We start from the raw sequence: 17,627 nt of genomic DNA, 5'->3' as shown, positions 1-17,627 counted from the left end.
GGGGAGAGGAGGAGGGGGGCGAGAAGGGGAGGGGAAGGAAGGGTCCCCCCCTCCCCGTCCCTGGGGGCTGCGATAGAAGCAGATCTCTGGGAGCGTGTCCCGGCTGCCGCCTGGCCCCAGACCCCCGTGGATGGAGCCAGCCAGGGCTGGGCGAGTCACCCATGGACATGTCACAGCCCCCTGGTACCCACTCCAGAAAATTAGAAGTACTTCACTCTCCCCTGATCTCTCTAGGCTGACCAAGAGGAGGGCCAGTGGCCTGGCGCAGAGCCTACAGTGAAGCACTCACTTGTGGCTCCTCATCTGTGGCACGGGACATTCTGCTGCTGGTACTTTTGGTCTGTTCTACACCAAAGTAAGTGGCTTTTACCCCACCGGTTTCCTGTGTTGAGCCAAGCCACATACTGAGGGCTCTGCCTAGCTTGCCATGATGGGACAGTGGCTTTAAATTTTTGTGAATATCTCTAAAGTTCCGACTTCTACTGAAAGTACCAGTCAGGGACTTTCTTGATGCACTAATAGTGGCACTGAATTGAGGTTGGCTGGCTGGGTCTCATGACTTGGCACATCGTGTTTCAAAGTGGCTTGGTGCTCGGCATCACCAGTTCCTCATTCCTACCTGTGCTCACTGGTGATGAGCCGGGTGCTGCCTGTCGGGGATGAATAAGCATACTGAATAAGCTGTACCCACAAATGTATGCATTAACTACACTTCGTGGTAGAGATCCCACATAGGTTGACATTTGCGGGTGTTGCTAATCAATACATGGGGTTGAGCGAAACCCAGATGCTTAGTACTGGGAAAGGACATCCAGGGCAGCAGTGACAACCATCTAATACATGTTGGTGCAGGCTGCCTGAGGAGCCCGACTCCACTAAATGTCACTGGCTGCTCTTGACAACAAAGAGAAATCAGTCTGGGGTACCAGGAGAATTCATGCTTAAACCTGAAACAAAGAAATAATTGAGAGGGGGGAAGGGGAGAACTGGAGGTGGGTTGACATAAAGATTTCTTTAGGCACATAGCAATAATCAACAGGAAAAGCAGGGGAAGATGAAGAGGAATCACAGCAAAAGCATTATTGCCAATGGAGACTGGAGTGAGGGAGCACAGGTAAATTTTCTAAAACCATGGTCAAAACAGAGCGGGGAAAAGATAACTGGAGACTGTGCAAGCTTTAACGTAGTCACTTGGGCACAGTACTGAAGTGGTACGACCTCTGAACTGGGGTAACAACACACATGTATTCCCATGGTCTCCTGTGCTGGTAGCTATCCTGCTTTGAAGTCTATACTGGTGCTTCTCTGCTGCCGTTGCCTGCGTGGCTGGGTCATAGCTAGGATGGGGGGACACCTGTTTTCTGCTGCACCCACATCGTGTTTTCGATGCCAGGATACACTTGCCAAGATTCAACCTTGCATCAGCACTGCTTGTGTTCATTGCCTTCCTCTAACTCACCTTGTCATGGTACGTAGCATCAGATGAGACTGAACATGCATGCGCTGCCTTGCTGTCTAAGGGCCCTTTCTCCCTAATTCCACATTTCAGTTAGCAAATAAAAATACTTCACTTTAAGAAGGTCAGTAATTATAGCGTATCATAAGAAATATGAGTGTTCAAAAGAACAGTCCAGCCTGGAGGGCAGTGAATGGGCTGGTGTATCCTAGCCTGGTCCCAGGATGGAGCACACGAGGCTTCACCCCAGGGCAAAACAGGCAGGTCACCTCTGCAGGTGCTTGCAGAGGGACCAAGACGCAGCAGGCAGCACCGCTAGCCTTGTAGTTGTGACAAGCATCACTGGCACTCCCAAGTTTAAGATCAGGTGAATCCAAAGAGGGCTGTCACCATTTATTTTCTACCAGGTGACTTGGGTGGCAGCCAGAGGCTGAGGACCTCTCCCAGCAGGCTCCAGACAGCCCTGTACAGTGCTGTGCTCAGGCGTCACAGCTCCGGCATCCCTTCTGCCCTTCCCCACAGGCGGCTCCCCACTATCCATATCCCATGTCGATGTCTCGGAGGTGCTGCCACGCTGCTGCCTCCGCGGTGACATGGAGGACACACTTCCCTCTGCATTGCTGGGGTATGGTGCTGGGCCACAGCCACCCGGCATGGGAAAACAGCAAGCTTTTGCGTGACAGGAGCAATGCAGCACCACTCTCAGCCCAGCAGCTTAGTCGGAGGTCATTCAAGATGCAAGAGGAGAAGCGAGCAGTGAGCTGCCTCGCCTTTCCTTGGCGGATACGGTGCCATGGTGTTTGCTTTGCTCTCCAGCCTCTCAAGGTGGGTGGACTTTGTCAGAGGTGAAAGTGCTGCGTGTTTCCCTGGCAAGGCTTTCTCTTTGACAGATTTGCCTGCCAAATTAAACAAAACATGGCCAAACAATTGCTTTGACTACTGGTTTGGTACAACCTCGCAAAAACCTTGCTTAGGGCTCCGTTGGGTGGTCTCTGTCATATAGGGAGCGTGAGGCTCGAGGCCATGGAGCCCAGGAGGACGTTTGCTGTCTGCATTGCTCTTTCAGGTTCGAGCAGGGCCCAGTGCTGCTTCTCTTTGACTGGTGGTGTTGGGAGTTGCCCAGTTCAGGATGGCTCAGGGTGGCAGCGAGCGTTTGTGAACGACACGGGCTGTGTCTCCTAATTTGGTTTCCATGGAAAGGCTGGGTTAGATGTCAGTGTAAGTGTGCATGACCAAGGGTAGAGGGTAAAAATCCCATTCTTACATACTGGATCCTGGCCTTTATCTAAGGTGGGTACGTTCACCTGACCCTTCTCAGGCTAAGCCAGCACTTGTGTCACTGGCATGATTAATGTGTGGTCAGTTCTGAGGGTTGGCTAAATTGCTCTTGCTCCTACCACATTCACCTATTCCACCGCAAGAAAAGTTTTCCGCTTCTACGAGAGGATGCGGAGTGACAACCAAGCATCCAACTGGGCTGCTCAGGGCAACAGCCTTCAGGCAGAGAGGGCTGCTCCTGCCCTACCTGTGCAGCAGACGGTGACAGCTTTGCCTCGTTGGCTCTCCTGCTCCAGGTTTCCTGGGCAATGCGCTTCCCTGAGCACCGTAGGCTGGACACGCTCACTTAGCTGCCCTGGCAGCCTGCCCGTAGGCACTCGTATCTCCTCTGCTTTCAGTCCAGAGCCTCGTTTCACAAAGGTTTGAGTCTGTTTCTTGCACGACTGGCATCCGTCCCACCTGCTGGGGTAAGTGCAATTGGATGGGGGCCCCTGAGCCAGGTGATGTGACGAGCTCAGGGAATGAAGGAAATGAGGCAGCTGGGGGGGAAGCTGGGTGCTAAATGGGCCTGCCTGGGCTCACAATCACCTACTGAAGGGGGTGGCACCTCTTGGAGCCTGGGGAATGTGGTCCTGCTGGGCTGAGGCTGTGTGAGCAGGGCAAGAGGAGGCTTATGGAAATGGTTCTCCAGAGACTGAAGGATCCCTGCTGAGGCTGGGAAGGTCCCTGCATCCAAGGTAGGCAGGTGGGAACAGGGACCTCTGGCTATAGGGCAAGGGGAGCTATGAGCAGGAATGGGGGAGCACTAGGAAAGAGGGTGGGAGCTCCAGGGCTTCCTTGGGCTGAGCATGGGCTCCAGCAGGGCAAACACAACCCGAAAATCCAGGTGAGAATAGGAAAAGAGCTTATTTGTGTGGAAGGAAGCAGAACTTGTGCTTGTACCTTAAAATGGGAGCGAGGGGAGAAATGTCTTCTACTTGAGAAAGCACTGAAGGGCTTTTTGTAGCGCACTGTAGGATGAGATATGACAAGCTGATGCTTCCCGTGTGATCCAGTTATTTAATGCAATGTGCAGTCCCTGGAAGTGTTAGTGCTTAACCGTTACTGTTAAAACATTAAAAGGCTGAACTATAAATAGCTTCTACTCTTCAGCAGCTCCAAAGCTATGTTTCTGGCTTCTTTATGTATTTATGTGTATGCACAGATATGTGTATGTATACATATACAAGGCAAGTGGCGGACAACAGAGTTTTGTGAAATAGTCATACTGAATATCTAAAATGCTACCATTTCCAGTTTACACTACTAGTGGAAACAGGTGGTGTGCCCTCAAAAACCCTCCTGCTGAGGGAAAGGCAAAACTTTCTTGAGGGCAGAAACTCAAGAGGGAAACAAAATAATGACTCAGTTTCTTGGGGGAAGGAAAAAAAAAAAATAAAATTGAGGCAAATATATGCCTGAAAGAAAGACCAGAGACTAAATCCCTAATTATACCCTGCAGTAAGCTGTCAGAAACTGGCAGCAGTGGGAGGGAAGGAGGCAAAGCTGATCTCAGTGAGTTGGAGCATAATCTGCTCTAACCATACTTAAAATGCCTTTTGTGTGGGAAAGGAAGGTTCTGGGATTCTGTGACACACGCTTTGTACTGCACTTATCTAACACATTCAAAGAGTCAGGGTTGAAGTTACAGGCAAGTGTAGAAGAGTTTCACCTGGCCAAAATTCAAAGACGCTTCAGTTTGTCCGCCTCCGAACAGAGTCTTTATAACTAAATTGCTGATCCAGTATTACGGTTTGGGGAATCCAGATACTCTTCAAAAAGGTATAAAAGCGTAACAATCTATCGCTTGTAATTACATTTCAGCTCAAAGAGCTCTTGATACCAGCATAAAATGCAAAGTTGGGGGTTTTTTTTATGCTTGTAGCAGGGTAGGGGTTTGGAGAATGAAGAGGATTTGAGGTTTGCTCTTAGTATTTTATACTTTACTCAGTCTTAGCACACAGTGTGTATTGGAACTGACCTTAAGGAGAAAGTTCTTAGTAGCTGAACTGACTGAAAGGGAAAAGCAGGTTTATTATAGTGAATTAGGGAGAAGTGCTTTCTTGATGGAATGGTTTGGTTCCTCTATAGAGAACCTATAGCTGCCTTGCTGATGTGGGGTTTTAAATTGTTCCAGTCCGGATCTATAAAGGTCTTTAAGTGCATAATTTTCATCAAATCGACTGTGTGGCCACATAAATCCATAAAGACTTGTGCTTTTAGGATTGAGGTTAGGTAGATTCAGTAAAGGAAGGGTTGGGCATGCCCCTAAAGGGCCAAGGTCTGTTCCAGGGTGAGCAGGTAACTGCTTGTGTTCAAGGTTCACCAGAAGCCATTGATGGAACACTTTCTGTGGTAGGCGTTTCTCACCACATCCACCTGGGAGCAAACTCCAACTTCAATAGGGCTCTCAGTCCCTCTTGTTCAAGTTGTTCCTTCTTCAGTGTTTCATGATGCCTAATGTTTCACTCTGCTCCTTTGATGGTTAAGGATTTGTATGGGAGCCTATCTTCCAGCTAAGGCTTGTCTCCCACAAGGAACATCTTAACCCTAGGCTGCCCTTTTGCTTTGACAATAGCGTAGTGAGATTAAAAGCGTTCATCTGAGAGGTTCAGGTTTTGATCTCTTTCTGCCTAACTAAACCTTGATACACCCTATCTTGGGTGAGTGCTCCAACTACTGGAGTACTGGATAAAAGGAGAGAGCTGGTTAATGCTTTTTATTATTATTCATTAGTGGTCAGGGCCTTAGGTAATTTCTCCAGGACGTAGAATACAATTCAATTCCTCCCTCTGCTGAGGATGGGAGTCTTTGTCCAGTTCCTCCAAAACTGCTTTTACTGCTTTATCGATTGTTCCTTTCAACACTGAGTTCTCAGGACTCTGAATCATGCTTGTTTTGCTCTCTAATGTGCCTCCTGTGAGATGTGAACTTTGTAGATGGAAAAACCTTCTGGTGGAATATCTTACAAGAACAACGCAGGCGAATTGGCAGTTTCTAGATCATTAAAGCTGGTGGTTTTCACCTAGTAGGATCTTTAATTTTCCATTTGCTGAAATTAGTGGAAGATTTTGGCTCTAATCTGAAAGTTTGCCAGTTAGTATATGTCTCCTTAACTCCACGCACCTTTTTCAAAAGGTACCAGGGCATGACTCTTGTCAAAGTTCGGTTTCTTTTATGATCGCAAAGACTTTAACATAGAGCCAAGTGAGCTTCTAGTGGTAAGGGTGGCTTTCCATATGCCCTTAGGCTTGTTCTTCATCTGCAATAGCAGTTAAGTTGGTGGCATCTAGCTTGTGGCTTCCCCACCCAGTACATGTAATCATTACAAACAACTGCTTAGGTCAGGTCACAACTGAATGCCTACCCTGAAAGCACCTCCTACACAGGTGGCATCCCAAAACTAGTCTTCACTGTGAAGAGTCAGTCAGGGCATCATAGCTGTTGTGTCCTTCTTTTCTCCCCCTACAGAGTAGGAATGGTCAAAGTTGTACTCATCTCACCTGATGCAGAACTTACAGGAAATTGTAGTTTGGCTCAGTCAAAAGAATCGCTGGAGGAGTATCTTTCAGGGTGGTTCCCTCAAGAAAATCTGAGAATGGCTTGATGAACAGAACAAAAGACAGAATTTGTCCTGATAATCTTCTAGGGCAAAGATGTGAAACAAACCGGGATAACACTCAAGAAACGTACACACAGCAAGTTAAAATTAATTTCAAAGAAAACATCTTTTATTATTTTATATATGTGCTAGATCAAAGGAGCAACTCTGGAACTGGGTTGAAATTAATATGAAATCTAAAATAATCACAGCTTGTGATTTCTCTGTATGATATGTAATCACTCTGCTACAGTGCACATGACGTAATCTGAAACATTACCCATTTATTGAAGGGAAAAAGACAAACCAGGATTAAGATTGTAAGAAAGGGGACAGTAGTGTTATATGACTCCCTGAATGCCAGGCTAGTAGTTGCATGTGTCCTGTAGAATAAAGGAATTGACCTCTGGCCACCATGTTATTGCATGACATAAAAGCTCTCTGCTTCAGATTCAAACCAAGGTCTAGCCCTTCTCCGGTTCCTCCCTGCTATTCTCAGTTGCCTCATCTCACTGCATGCTCCATTTAGGCTTGACTAAAACCCATCCATCTGTGGAAGAGGGAGTTGTTAGGATCAGATCTTCACCGTGTTTGTTGTATAGGGCAGTGCACTGTATGAATATTAAGGAAGGAGACCAGCAAGTGAAGTCCCCTCTCCTGCTTGGTCCCACAATCTGCACGGAAGTATGCTTCCTCCAAATGAGAGAAATACGGCTTCAGAAGTAACACTTCTGTGCAATACATGAGACAAAGGAAAAGTTTTGTACCAGCCACACTTGAAGCTAATTCCAGGAAGCTGCAATTTGAAAGAAAAAGAATTTCACTGAATTCTAGCAATAACAGATGTCCCTAAATGAACCACAGATAAGCTAGAAGCCTGCACAGCACTCTAGTGCAAAACTCGTGGAACAGAGGTGACCTGGCAAGCCCTTTTGTCTGTAGAAATCTTTCACAATCAAATCAGTAGCCAACAGTGGCTAGAGAACCCAGATCTCCTACCCCGTCCACTGTGTCCATGCAATTCCTGGGCAGTGACTTGGACAAAGTGCACTGTTTCAAGGAGCTGAGCAGGGGAAGAGGGGAAAGGTCTCTGTGTTGCTCAGGCCAAGGGCAGCCCATCTGACTAATTAGTGCACAGATGAACAAGCAGAGCCTTTTATGCAACCTTACTTGGTAAGAATTGGGGAAAGGGTACAAGATTCTTCCAGAATTCCCCTCCCTTCTGTACAATTTCAACTCGCAAGCAAAGCATTTCTTAAACTCCTTCTCACTGAAGTTCCTCCTACGCATTTTTAAGACTCCCAGAGCACTGTTTCAGCACTAACGTGGTGAAAAAACAAATCTGGAGCCAAAAGCAGATTTGGAATCTGAAGCAGATTCACATCAATCAGCTCACCTCCACTGCTGTTCCAAAGATGGCGATGCCTGTCTCACTCTCTGTGCAAATGCAAACCCCGTCCTTTCTCGAAGGAGGTGCTACCTCATTCCTCGTGCTACCTACCTCACTTCTGGCTGAGATGTGCCATGCGTGCTGATATCGAATTACAAACTGCCTGTGATTTCTCAAAATTCTTCTGCATGTTCCTTCCACAAAGCTACCGCCGTCATCGGAGCAGCAGCCAGTGCCCATGGCTCCATTCAGATAGCTGATTCAGCAGCACTACACCCCTCGGGGAACACTGGTTCAGCAGCACCTTGTCTTTGAGAAACCGGCACCGCAGTCTTAACAAGTAACAAGAAAGAGCTCTGCCAAAGGTTACTGCGCACACACAGATGGACAGACCTTGGTATTTCGGCAGATAAGTACCTGCCAAATCGAAGGTGTGGCGAGCAGTTATTGCCAGCAACCAGCTCTCTTGGGTCTATGTAATCATGGTCTAGAAGACTGTTCCCAATTAATCCTATAAAAGTTATCACACAACTTAGCAAATACTGCAAGGAAAGGGAGCGTTCCTTTCTGCGCTGGATGGCACCTCCGAAAAGCAAGGCTGAGGGACACTGGAGCTAGTTTATGAATAAATGGGTTTTGGACCTCCGCTTTCAGGCCTTGCACTCTGGGTCCACAGCACAATTGTGACTGTGGAAATGTGCTGAAAGCTAAAAGACCTTCCCTATGTTATATGCAAAGTCCTTCCCTGTACTTACTTTTTTGGAAACTGGAGACAAGCCCTTGTCTTCTGCAAATAGATGAAACAGTAATTTCTTTTCCTCTCCAGTAAAAGGCAAAAGATTCAAATTTAAGATTGAGTTCCTCACGCTACAGCTGATTTTAGAAGAAGCCAAGCGACTCTTGTTCTGATAAGACAAAGAAGAAGAACCCCAGCTAGCGCTAAGAGAGGAAGAGACTGCTTCCCGCTATGGATTTCAGAGGAGGGAAATTAATCCAAACAGAATACCTTTCCACTCCTATTCATAAAATAAGCTATAAAGAAGCCCCAGAGAAGAACCTCTTTGCCGGAGTCACTGATGGTGCACCCAGTTCCCTTCAGACACACAGCAGAGCCTGGCATATCATAAGAACAGAGCCTGCTCTGCAGTGTGACCTTCCAAGGCAGATACATGTGTCAAGAAGATGGAGAGCTGCTGAAGCAGAATGTCAGTGCACATGGATGCTGAGATCTGAATTAAGAACAACTCCAATTTCTGTGCAGAACATCTTGTTTGTACCCTGTGTATGGAGCTGCCTGGTAAAGCAGGGAGAAAGAGGAGGCAGAGCAGACCTATTTCTGATCTCTCAGTTGGTGTGAGCTGAGTATAACTAGGAACACCAACTCAGTTGTGTTGGTTCCAAAGGCTTTCGATCACATATGCAAACTGATTTATGCTTCTAAAATCACAGTGCTCCTCTAGAATTAAGACACTCCTCACTGAGCTAGTCTTTCAAGCAGTGCTTGCTTAGCTTCTTTGGACTGTTATGGAGACACAGATCTTGATCTTTCTCTGCACAGCCCAAACTAGGAGAACAGAGGCAGTAGAAGGTACATGTCATTAGGGATATGGAAATGTTCCTGGGCAGGCAAGTCCTCGCTGATAGTTCATGTTAGAAGGACTCTACCTGTATGCTAAAGGAAGAGGAGGGAACAGGGATCAGGCCATATGGGGTATCCCTGAGATGCAAACCACACAAGGGAAGAGAGTAAAAAAGCAAGAGAAGAACGGATACGTTTGTACTTTAAAAGATGAAGACTGGGGACTTGGGGCTCAGGCACCATCCTGGCTTGGTGACCTCCTCTTTCAATCCTTGCATGCAAGAAAGGAGCAAAGGTGGGCTGTGACTCTTTCTGGTTAGCCCTTGTTCCAAAGAGGGGCCTCTCTTTGGAAGCTGTGCCAGCTGGAGCAGGGGGATGTCCCTTGCAACAGCTGGGGTCAGGCTGGGTGCTGAAACAGCCTCTTGATGCAACACCGAGTTCTGGGCAAAGAGACCTCTGGAAATTCAGACTCTGTTGTGGTTTCCTCTGCTATTGAGAGCAGGCTGCTGGCTCCCTAGCAGGATGGAAAAAGTCAGAAGTGTTCACAGAACGCTAAACAGGCAGGAGGGAATAATACAACTTTCCCCTCAGCCCTGCTGCAAGTTGCTCTGGCTACTGCAGCTTCCTTTGAGGGGGCCTGGCCTCTCCATAGCTGCCAGAGGACTGCAAAATGGGACTTTGTTTCAGACTGACAGTGATGCAGTGGCAAATCCCCAAGCAAACAGAATTTGTTAAAGTCCGTAGGCACTTATTCTTCATAAGGAGAATGTTAAGGCGTAAAGCCTTCCCTTGGCAAAGTGCCACCACAACACGACTTCTGGTGTGCTCACGTCACAGACTGGACGAATAGCACATTGTCTGAATGGTACGTTGGCTGATAGCGGCTCCTTGCGCGGGGAAGAGCTTCATCCTCAAACACATCACGAGGAGGGGAGCGGGGCTTGCTGGATCTTCATGCGCAAAGGGTGGAAAGGAAAGAACTCTGATGACCAAACAAAACTGGGATTGCTAGGGCAAGCCTTCTCCTTATACCCTGGTTTCCATAATGGCTCAATTATTGATGGCAGCAATGTACGTTCACAGTTGAAAGCCTGCCGGCAGCTGTCAGGATTGCAGATGAGTACCAATAAAAGCAAGTGGCTTTTAGTGCTGAGACAGGGAGTTTTCTTTCTTGTTGGCTAGATTAGATGATCACCCCAGGTCTCTCCCCGTTCCTCCCCTCTTCCCTTTCCGGTACATAAAATCCCTGATGGTAGATCTCTAGGCACACCTGTCTTAACCCTAGCTCCAGTTCTCCTTCTTGAAAGCAAGTTGCACAGCATCATTCACATCCTGCACTATGTAAGATGCCTCCACCAGGCTGGGGTCAAAGCAAAAGTCCCGATGGCCATGGAACACCGTCTCTGTCGTGAACTCCTTTGTTTTACTGGGAACATCTGCATTGTGGCGGTAAACCCCAGTGCAGACCAGAATCGACTCACAGCTCTCCACTGAATTGTTGCAGTCTTTCCTCAGCTGGAGGTGATCCTCAGTTTGGGGACTGGCTGCTTGCGGGCTCCTCTTCACCCCAGCCTGGACCTGGCTCTGGTGAGCTGACTTGAGGTAGTTGTTGTAGAGGTTTGCCCCATAGACATCGGACATAGGGTTATCCCTGGATAAGGTCACAGCGTGAAACATAAATAAGAAACTAGACCATGCATCAATTTCTGGATCTGGCAGACTGGGATTAAGGCAGCACTAAGGGAGGAAGCGGTGCAAGGTATTTGCTAATATCAAGAGAACCACCCAGACTGGGCCAGTAAGTCTACTTACTGGGTTGTCCTGTTCAGCTATGGTGAAGGCCACATGCTTCACAAACATCTTTCAAAGGGGAAAAGACATGTCCAAAGTGCCCATAGCAGTTTCAGCCATTACTGTAAAGTATTCCCTACGATCCCAAAGTGCCTGGCCTAACTGGGCTAATGGTACTACATCTGAGTCTCTTTAACTTTTTCTTTAATCCAGTCATGCTACATGCGCTCTGCATCCCACAGTAACAGCTCCTCTAGGTTGACAGGACCCTTCAGATTTTTAAAAGCATAGGGTGCAAAAAGCTAGCAAGCCCCTGTTCCAGGATGTGAGGCACCAGAGATGCCATGGAGATTTTGGTATTCATTTTAGAAATATCCATTAAAAAAAAACACTTAAGAGAAGTCAGTATGCAACTCCCCAGGGAAACCATCAGGAAAAACAGTCTCTTACCCAACTGCATAGAGACGTCGGATGGGAGACTTCCAGCCCTGTTTCTCTGCCTGCTGTTGTATCAAGTATTCGGCATAGCGGTAGGTGACTGTGCTGGGTTTGCCAATCAAGGCCTCATACTTCAGCTCCCGGCCTGTTACTTTCTTGTAGATGTTCTCCAAGCAGAGAAGGAAAGTGCCATGGCCAAACCTGCTCCAGAAAGGAGGTCATCAGTATCCCCAGTCACACCACTGAAGTAGCAAACATTCTTCAGTGAGGAGGACCATTCGCTATAGCCAGGGTACTGCCTAGTTTGGACACAGTATCTATCCACAGGCAGTGGTCTGGCTTTTGCTTCTTGAAAATTTTAGTCTTTTTCTCAAGCAGTTTTCATATCTCTGCTGCTAATTACGCCATACAGTCAAACTCTAATGCTAAAAACTGTAGTAAGAAAAGACCATCTGCAGGAGAGATGCATGAAATAGGCTAAAACAAGTACCACACATGCTTTTCACCTGGGCATCTTGGCTTCGGCCATCCACAGGAGATCCATGTTGCAGGCAAGGACAGGCAGATGGGGGTATGGTATATCTTGCAGCTCTGCCCCAGGGTTCCCATTGCTCAAGAGTACATCAATAATAAGCTGCAGGCTTGTCTCCCACCTCACCGGCTCACCAAACAGAATCACCCCTGGAAGATTTCAAGAGATGCTTGGAAACTCACAGCATCCAAGTATAGGACCCACTACCAAAAGCCACCCACTAGCAAAAACCACTCCTCTGCTGGGATGCCCTGACTAATACAGCTACTGTTGGAACATGGCTGGAGCCAGGGCTCCAGTCTGCACATCACTGCACCACATGCGTCATCTGTCACAGACACTGGAGCGTGGCATGGAGAAAAGCTGGCTTTGCTCTTATCAAGCCTGTGCTTCACACTGCCTGAGGGCAGCGAGGCTGCCTCCTGACTGCGTCCTCTGAATAAGCTGCCTGTGGATATTGATGAGCCAACAGCACATCATTAGCTCCCATCCCAGCTGGCTTGCCTTGCTGTTCTTTCTGCTTGCTGTTCATATGTAAACAAAGGCTATTGCTTACCTTCTATAGTGGGGAAGCCAGTAGTGGGAGGAGGCTGCCAGAAAAAAAGGAAGGCTGGTTTAGTAATGCAAAACCTAATGCCGTCTCCAAAACAAAACTAAAAATGCTTCCTTGGAACCTGCCAAGGCAGTCCCATAAAGAGGCAAGACAAGGCCACCTGGAATCCTGAAGAAAGATTTCCCCGCTCCCCCCACCTCCCATCCCAGATTGGATTTCACAGATCTTGTGTTCCTGTCTCAGAGCTGGAGATGCCAACCAAACCATCTTACCGCTCACTGCAAGGAAAAGCAACAAAAGACAAACACGGCATGAGAGAGGGGAAAGTCAGTGCCCTTCCTGCAGGAGCTGACGCTGGAAAGAGCAAAGAGATGCTGGCTGCACAGTACCAGTCCCAGGCTCTTGCTAAAGAAAGTCACTAGCAGCCAGCTGCTCTGTACCTCTGCAGCTTCTCCACCCCACACTATACGCCGTAAGCACCACTACCCCAGACCACCCGTTCCACTGATGCATCAGGAAATTACCAGCTCCTTTGGCCTCCGGCTCTGATCCACCATGTCTAAGAGGGGATATGCCTTCCTCAGGGCCTCCATGGTGACCACATGCTTGAACCCCAGGCTATTTCAGACCATCAAGGAAAGTTGTGGAGACTTGGGTTTTTTTATGTTATTGTTTTTTTAAGTTACTTGCAAAAGCATCTACAGGATTAAGGAATACAAGTCCTAGTAATAGAGCAGTTATTTAACTTAATAATGCATAACCTCATGCCTTTCAGTCAAACTCTATGCTGTGCTTCAGCCTACAGGTGGCCCTAAAGGTTAGAAAACAACCCAGGCTTAGGTGATTTAGTTCGAGATCAGCAATCCCCGGAATTAGGCAAAGAACAGAGGTCGCTCCAAGACAGAATGGATGTACTTTGGGAGACCTTTGAGGCCAGGGTTCTCATATCGGTGCAGTGCAGGGGGGCTGGTCAGACTTCTTGGCTAGAAGCAAAATCAGTGAAGCTCTGGTCTGCTCAGTTGTTGAAAAGAAAATGGTCTGCGCCGATAAAACTATGCAAGTGAAGGATGAATTGCATTTGCTTGCAGAACACCTTGCCCTTAGCTTGCCCTACTGACCTTGGGAAAGCATAGGGATGGGCCAAGGTTTTGTACCAAATGCAGTTAAACGTTAAGTACAAGGTGTGACTCTGTGTGTACAGGATTAGATGTCGCAAACCCTGCAGGCAGTTCTTACCTCCTCGCAGACAAGGGACATGTCAGACCTGCTGTGCCCCCGCCTCAGCCAGGCAATATGTCTGCAGGATTGTCATTTAGACCACGTCCCTGCACTGCAACGCTGTGAATCAATATTTGAGTGCCTTCCATTGCTGTCAGATTCCTGAGGAAAACCTTAGCTGTAGGAGAGTTGGGAATGATCTCTAATGCACTTTGCCATGAAAGAATGGGAGAAGCACAATTTTATCTCAAAAGTGAGAGAGAGGCCCAAAGCTGACGGGAGTCCTCATGATGACATCCCGCCAATGGGAGCAGCAGTCATGGGAGAGGTAATCAGTGTGAGAAGCCAGAGAATGGGGACAGCCAGGAGGTGACCAAGATGGACGTGACCAGTTAGTGCCTGCGTTTGAGCCTCTCCGTGAGGGTGCCTCCCCATAAGACGAGGCCAGTGACGCCTCTGTCTCCTTGCACTTCTGCAAGCTGACCAAGCGAGTGCCAGGGGTACGGGCAGGGCAGGAGCAGCAGCCTTTATCCAGGAAGGGGCAATGGGAGGCGCAGAGCCCCAGGAGGCAGGGGCAGCAAAGGATACTTCACGGCGTTCTCCTCCACGGGCCCCTGCCCGGCCACCAGCATGCACTTCTGGTGGAACTGGCTGAAGAGCCGCAGGGGACTGTGTGACAGGATCACCTGCTCCGGGGACACCTGCAGGAGGGGAGGCAAGGCTGAGGGGGGGATCCAAGGGGGTGATATTTCCCCTCCCTCCTCCCCTGTGGTGGGGTCATGTCCTCAACCCCGGCTGCCACCTGCCTCCCTCCATCCCCTCAGGCCGAGGGCTGGTCACTCAGTGGGGCTGCCACCTCCCAGCCCGGGTGGGTTCCCTCCTCCTCCCCCTCCTCCTCCCGGTGCTCCCCTCCGTAGCCGGCACACCTGAACGGGGTGGGAACCGTGAAAGAAGCCGCTTCCCAGGGCCGTGGAGCTCCATCCCGCCTCGCCCCCGGCCCGGCCGCCCTTACCTGCAGCCCCAGCGCCTGGGAGAGCTCTTGGGCCTTGGCCGACCTCAGGCAGTTGCCGGCGTTGGTGAGGAAGACGACGGGCACCCGGAGCCGCCCGCCGCCGTCCGACAGCCTCTGGAAGGCCCGGCGGGCGGCGGGCACCGCCTGGCTGCCCCGCACCAGCACCCCGTCCACGTCGAAGAGGAACCCGAAGGCCGGCGGCTGCAAGGCGAGCGGAAGGGACGGTCACCCGCCGCCAGGAGCCCTTCCCTCTCCCCCACCGCCCCGGCCCGCAGCGCCCTTCCTGCCCCGCCGGCAAGAGCGCGGCCGACGGGCCCGGCCCCCCGCCGCCGCCGCTCACCCGGCCCCCGGCGCAGCGTCCCCGGGCGGGCAGTGACCGCGGCCCCGCGGCGCGCAGCAGCCCCCGCCCGGCCCGCAGGCAGCCGCTGCCCAGCGCCATGCCGAACCGCTCTCTTCCCCCGCCGCGGCCCGTCCCGGCGGTGGGGCACGCCGGGGCTCGTAGTTCCCGGACTACAGCTCCCAGCGAGGCGCGGGGCCCGGCGGGGCGGGACCGGGGCGGGCCGGAGGGATGGCCGCCTTCAGCCCGAGCGTGGTCAGGAAGGGGCCGGGCCACCGTCCCCCGGGAAGGGGGGTGGTGGGGTCCTGTCTGCCTGGGAGCAGAGGATTGGCAAGTTGGGGGAGGGCTGGGGTGAAGGAGGGCGGCGGGGGAGCGGGTACCGACAGCCCCGCGGAGGGAGCGGGGTCCCGAACGAGGGGAGGTGGGGGGAAGCGAGAGGGTGTGAGACCCTCTCCAAAGCGATTACAGCGGGTTCGTCGAACCCCTTCACAAAACCCAAGAGCAGGAGCGCCTGGGCTCGGCTCCTGAAGCCGCTGCGGGGCCCCGTCCCAAAGGCATCTCCCGGGATGGATTTCAGTCGGAGGTGGCCACGGCTCGCCCTGCCCGCAGGGCGCCTGGCAAAGCACCGCCACTGCAGCTTCTTACCGCCTCACAGCTGCTGCCCTGCCTCTGCCCAGTCTTTTCCACACAAACCCACGTCTTTTGGTATTTGTTTTTAATGATTGTTATTCCTACAGGTCATAAGGTTTTCTAAAACGCTGATGGTTTTTCTCGCTCCCTGACGTGGGACTGCGTCCCGGTGGCTCCCTCTTTCCTGCGGCTCCCTCTTCCCTGCAGCGTGGGATGGAAATCTCCACGCTGAATTCAGCTGAGGCCCCTCCAGACCCGAGGAAAGCAAAAGGTTCGCTTCACGTCCATGGAGACAAAACATTGTTTGTTTGCTTTCTGGCTAGGCTTAAAGATCTCCTGACTCCCGTGATAGGGCAAGTTTAACAAGTTATGACTTCAGGCATCAATTACACAAACAGTACAATTGTTTGGTTTTGTGCTTCCATTGCCATGAACACCCGCGTTAATTCGTTTTCGACCCACTTTAACACCCAGAGCCCTTTCTGCAGAGCTATTAAAGCACTGTCAACGCAGGGTTATACCTTTGTTGTACAGATGGTTATTTTTCCTTAAGTGCCTTTGCCTTAACTGAATTACCTACTGTTTATTTTACATAATTTCCTCAGCTTGCCAGGATCACTTTGATTTCTCAGAAGCGTTTGCACCTTCTCCTGCTCTGGCAAAATTTATGCTGGCCTTGGAGATGTTACTGAAAGTATTTAGTTCCCTGCAGAACTGGGCTTCAAGCCCTTTTCCACTAGTGGAAGGGAGCTGGCTACGGCTCCTTTGAGGTTATGTCTTAACTGCTCCTACACCCGCTTACAAACGAGGGACAGCCAACCCAAAGACCTCATTTCATGTGGCTGCCAATGAAAAATACAGTCGGAGAGAGGGGCAAAGACTTTCGAAGGCTAATGACAAACACGAGCACCTTGTCTGGAGCGTTTCGCAGCTCTCCACCAAGGCAATTGCTCCTGGCAGAGAAAAAATTTGATTGATTCACTGTCATTTCTATGCAGAGTGTTGGCTGATGTGGATTTATGGCCTTTTAACGATACAGCCACTTGCAAGTTAGATGGGGTTGTTTTGGTTACCAGCCTCTAGTTGCTGAAATCAGGCTGACCGAGCTGGATTGCTGAGGACCGTCAGTCCCTTCTTTTTAACTGTAATACACTTTTTAACTATATATGCTTTTGCTCTTTTCCTGTTCCTGAAGCTTGAGAAATAGGTGTGAGAGACATCCAGGCGGTTGCCTATTGTAGAATTTAATTTGTTAAATGTTTAGCGTGTCTAAATATCTTTGGGTTTGGGGTTTTGGGGAGTTGTTTTTTGTTTGTCGTGTGTCCCGTGCCTTTCCCCTCACACCCGGCTACAACCGAAGCTCTTACGCTTCGATGTCCGGCGCTGGGGAAAAGCTCGGCGGAGGCGACCCCGCCGTTTTCCCTCTCGCTCCCCTCCCCACCCGGGACCTTGATGGGGGATTTTTCACTTCGTTTTGTCCCCCGGCAGGGGGCCCCGCTGCTCCACGGCGCCAGCGCGCGGGCGGGGCGGGGCCAGGGGGCGGGGCCGGGATGATGGGCGTGGTCGGGGCGGGGAGATGGGCGTGGCCGGAGTGGCGGGCGCAGCCCCTCACCTCCAGCTGCGCTTCCTTCCCCCCCCCCCCCCCCAGCTCGGGGCTGCTCGGCGGGCAGCGGGGCTCCGGGATGGGAGTGACGGCAATTTCTTGCGGAATGGGAATGGAGTCGGCAGTGCCGATGGGGACGGGAACGGGGACGTGGACGGGAACAGGGACAG

The 17,627-nt window shown here is 50.4% G+C and overlaps 1 protein-coding gene and 1 long non-coding RNA gene across 4 annotated transcripts in view; one reads left to right on the top strand and one right to left on the bottom strand.

The window, feature by feature from the left end:
* Positions 1–6,482: 6,482 nt before the first annotated feature.
* HDHD5 (haloacid dehalogenase like hydrolase domain containing 5) lies at positions 6,483–15,426 on the bottom strand. Of its 2 annotated transcripts, XM_063359354.1 has the most exons (8): positions 15,228–15,425; positions 14,888–15,088; positions 14,464–14,576; positions 13,182–13,275; positions 12,661–12,694; positions 12,079–12,253; positions 11,585–11,773; positions 6,483–10,994 (listed from the first exon to the last, which is right to left on the bottom strand). In XM_063359354.1, exons 1-8 carry the CDS (start codon positions 15,324–15,326, stop codon positions 10,625–10,627), a joined length of 1,275 nt encoding a protein of 424 aa, XP_063215424.1. In that variant the 5' UTR covers positions 15,327–15,425; the 3' UTR covers positions 6,483–10,624. The 2 variants fall into 2 exon arrangements, with proteins under 2 accessions (XP_063215424.1, XP_063215431.1); XM_063359361.1 differs by lacking the exons at positions 13,182–13,275; positions 14,464–14,576 and having other exon boundaries at positions 15,228–15,426.
* A 539-nt stretch (positions 15,427–15,965) lies between these two features.
* Positions 15,966–17,627, top strand: part of LOC134527020 (uncharacterized) — a 19,809-nt gene continuing 18,147 nt past the window's right edge. For both annotated transcript variants that reach the window (XR_010074066.1, XR_010074065.1), the window contains exon 1: positions 15,966–16,125. This is a non-coding gene — a long non-coding RNA (uncharacterized LOC134527020). The remainder of the gene's footprint in view (positions 16,126–17,627) is intronic.

Source organism: Chroicocephalus ridibundus, chromosome 1 (genome assembly GCF_963924245.1).
Source record: "Chroicocephalus ridibundus chromosome 1, bChrRid1.1, whole genome shotgun sequence".
NCBI classification, from domain to species: Eukaryota; Metazoa; Chordata; class Aves; order Charadriiformes; family Laridae; genus Chroicocephalus; species Chroicocephalus ridibundus.
Note: the sequence above shows the minus strand (reverse complement) of the source record. Positions and strands in the feature narration are given on the sequence as shown.

Bases quoted from the DNA above. Each gene is read 5' to 3' on its own strand.
- HDHD5 (XM_063359354.1), bottom strand. From the start codon at position 15,326: ATGGCGCTGGGCAGCGGCTGCCTGCGGGCCGGGCGGGGGCTGCTGCGC. The intron at 13,276-14,463 runs GTATCCTTTGCT...GGTCTGAAATAG, and splicing joins GTGGAGGAGAACGCCGTGAA to CCTGGGGTTCAAGCATGTGG. The intron at 10,995-11,584 runs GTAAGAGACTGT...GACCTTATCCAG, and splicing joins CGACGTCTCTATGCAGTTGG to GGATAACCCTATGTCCGATG.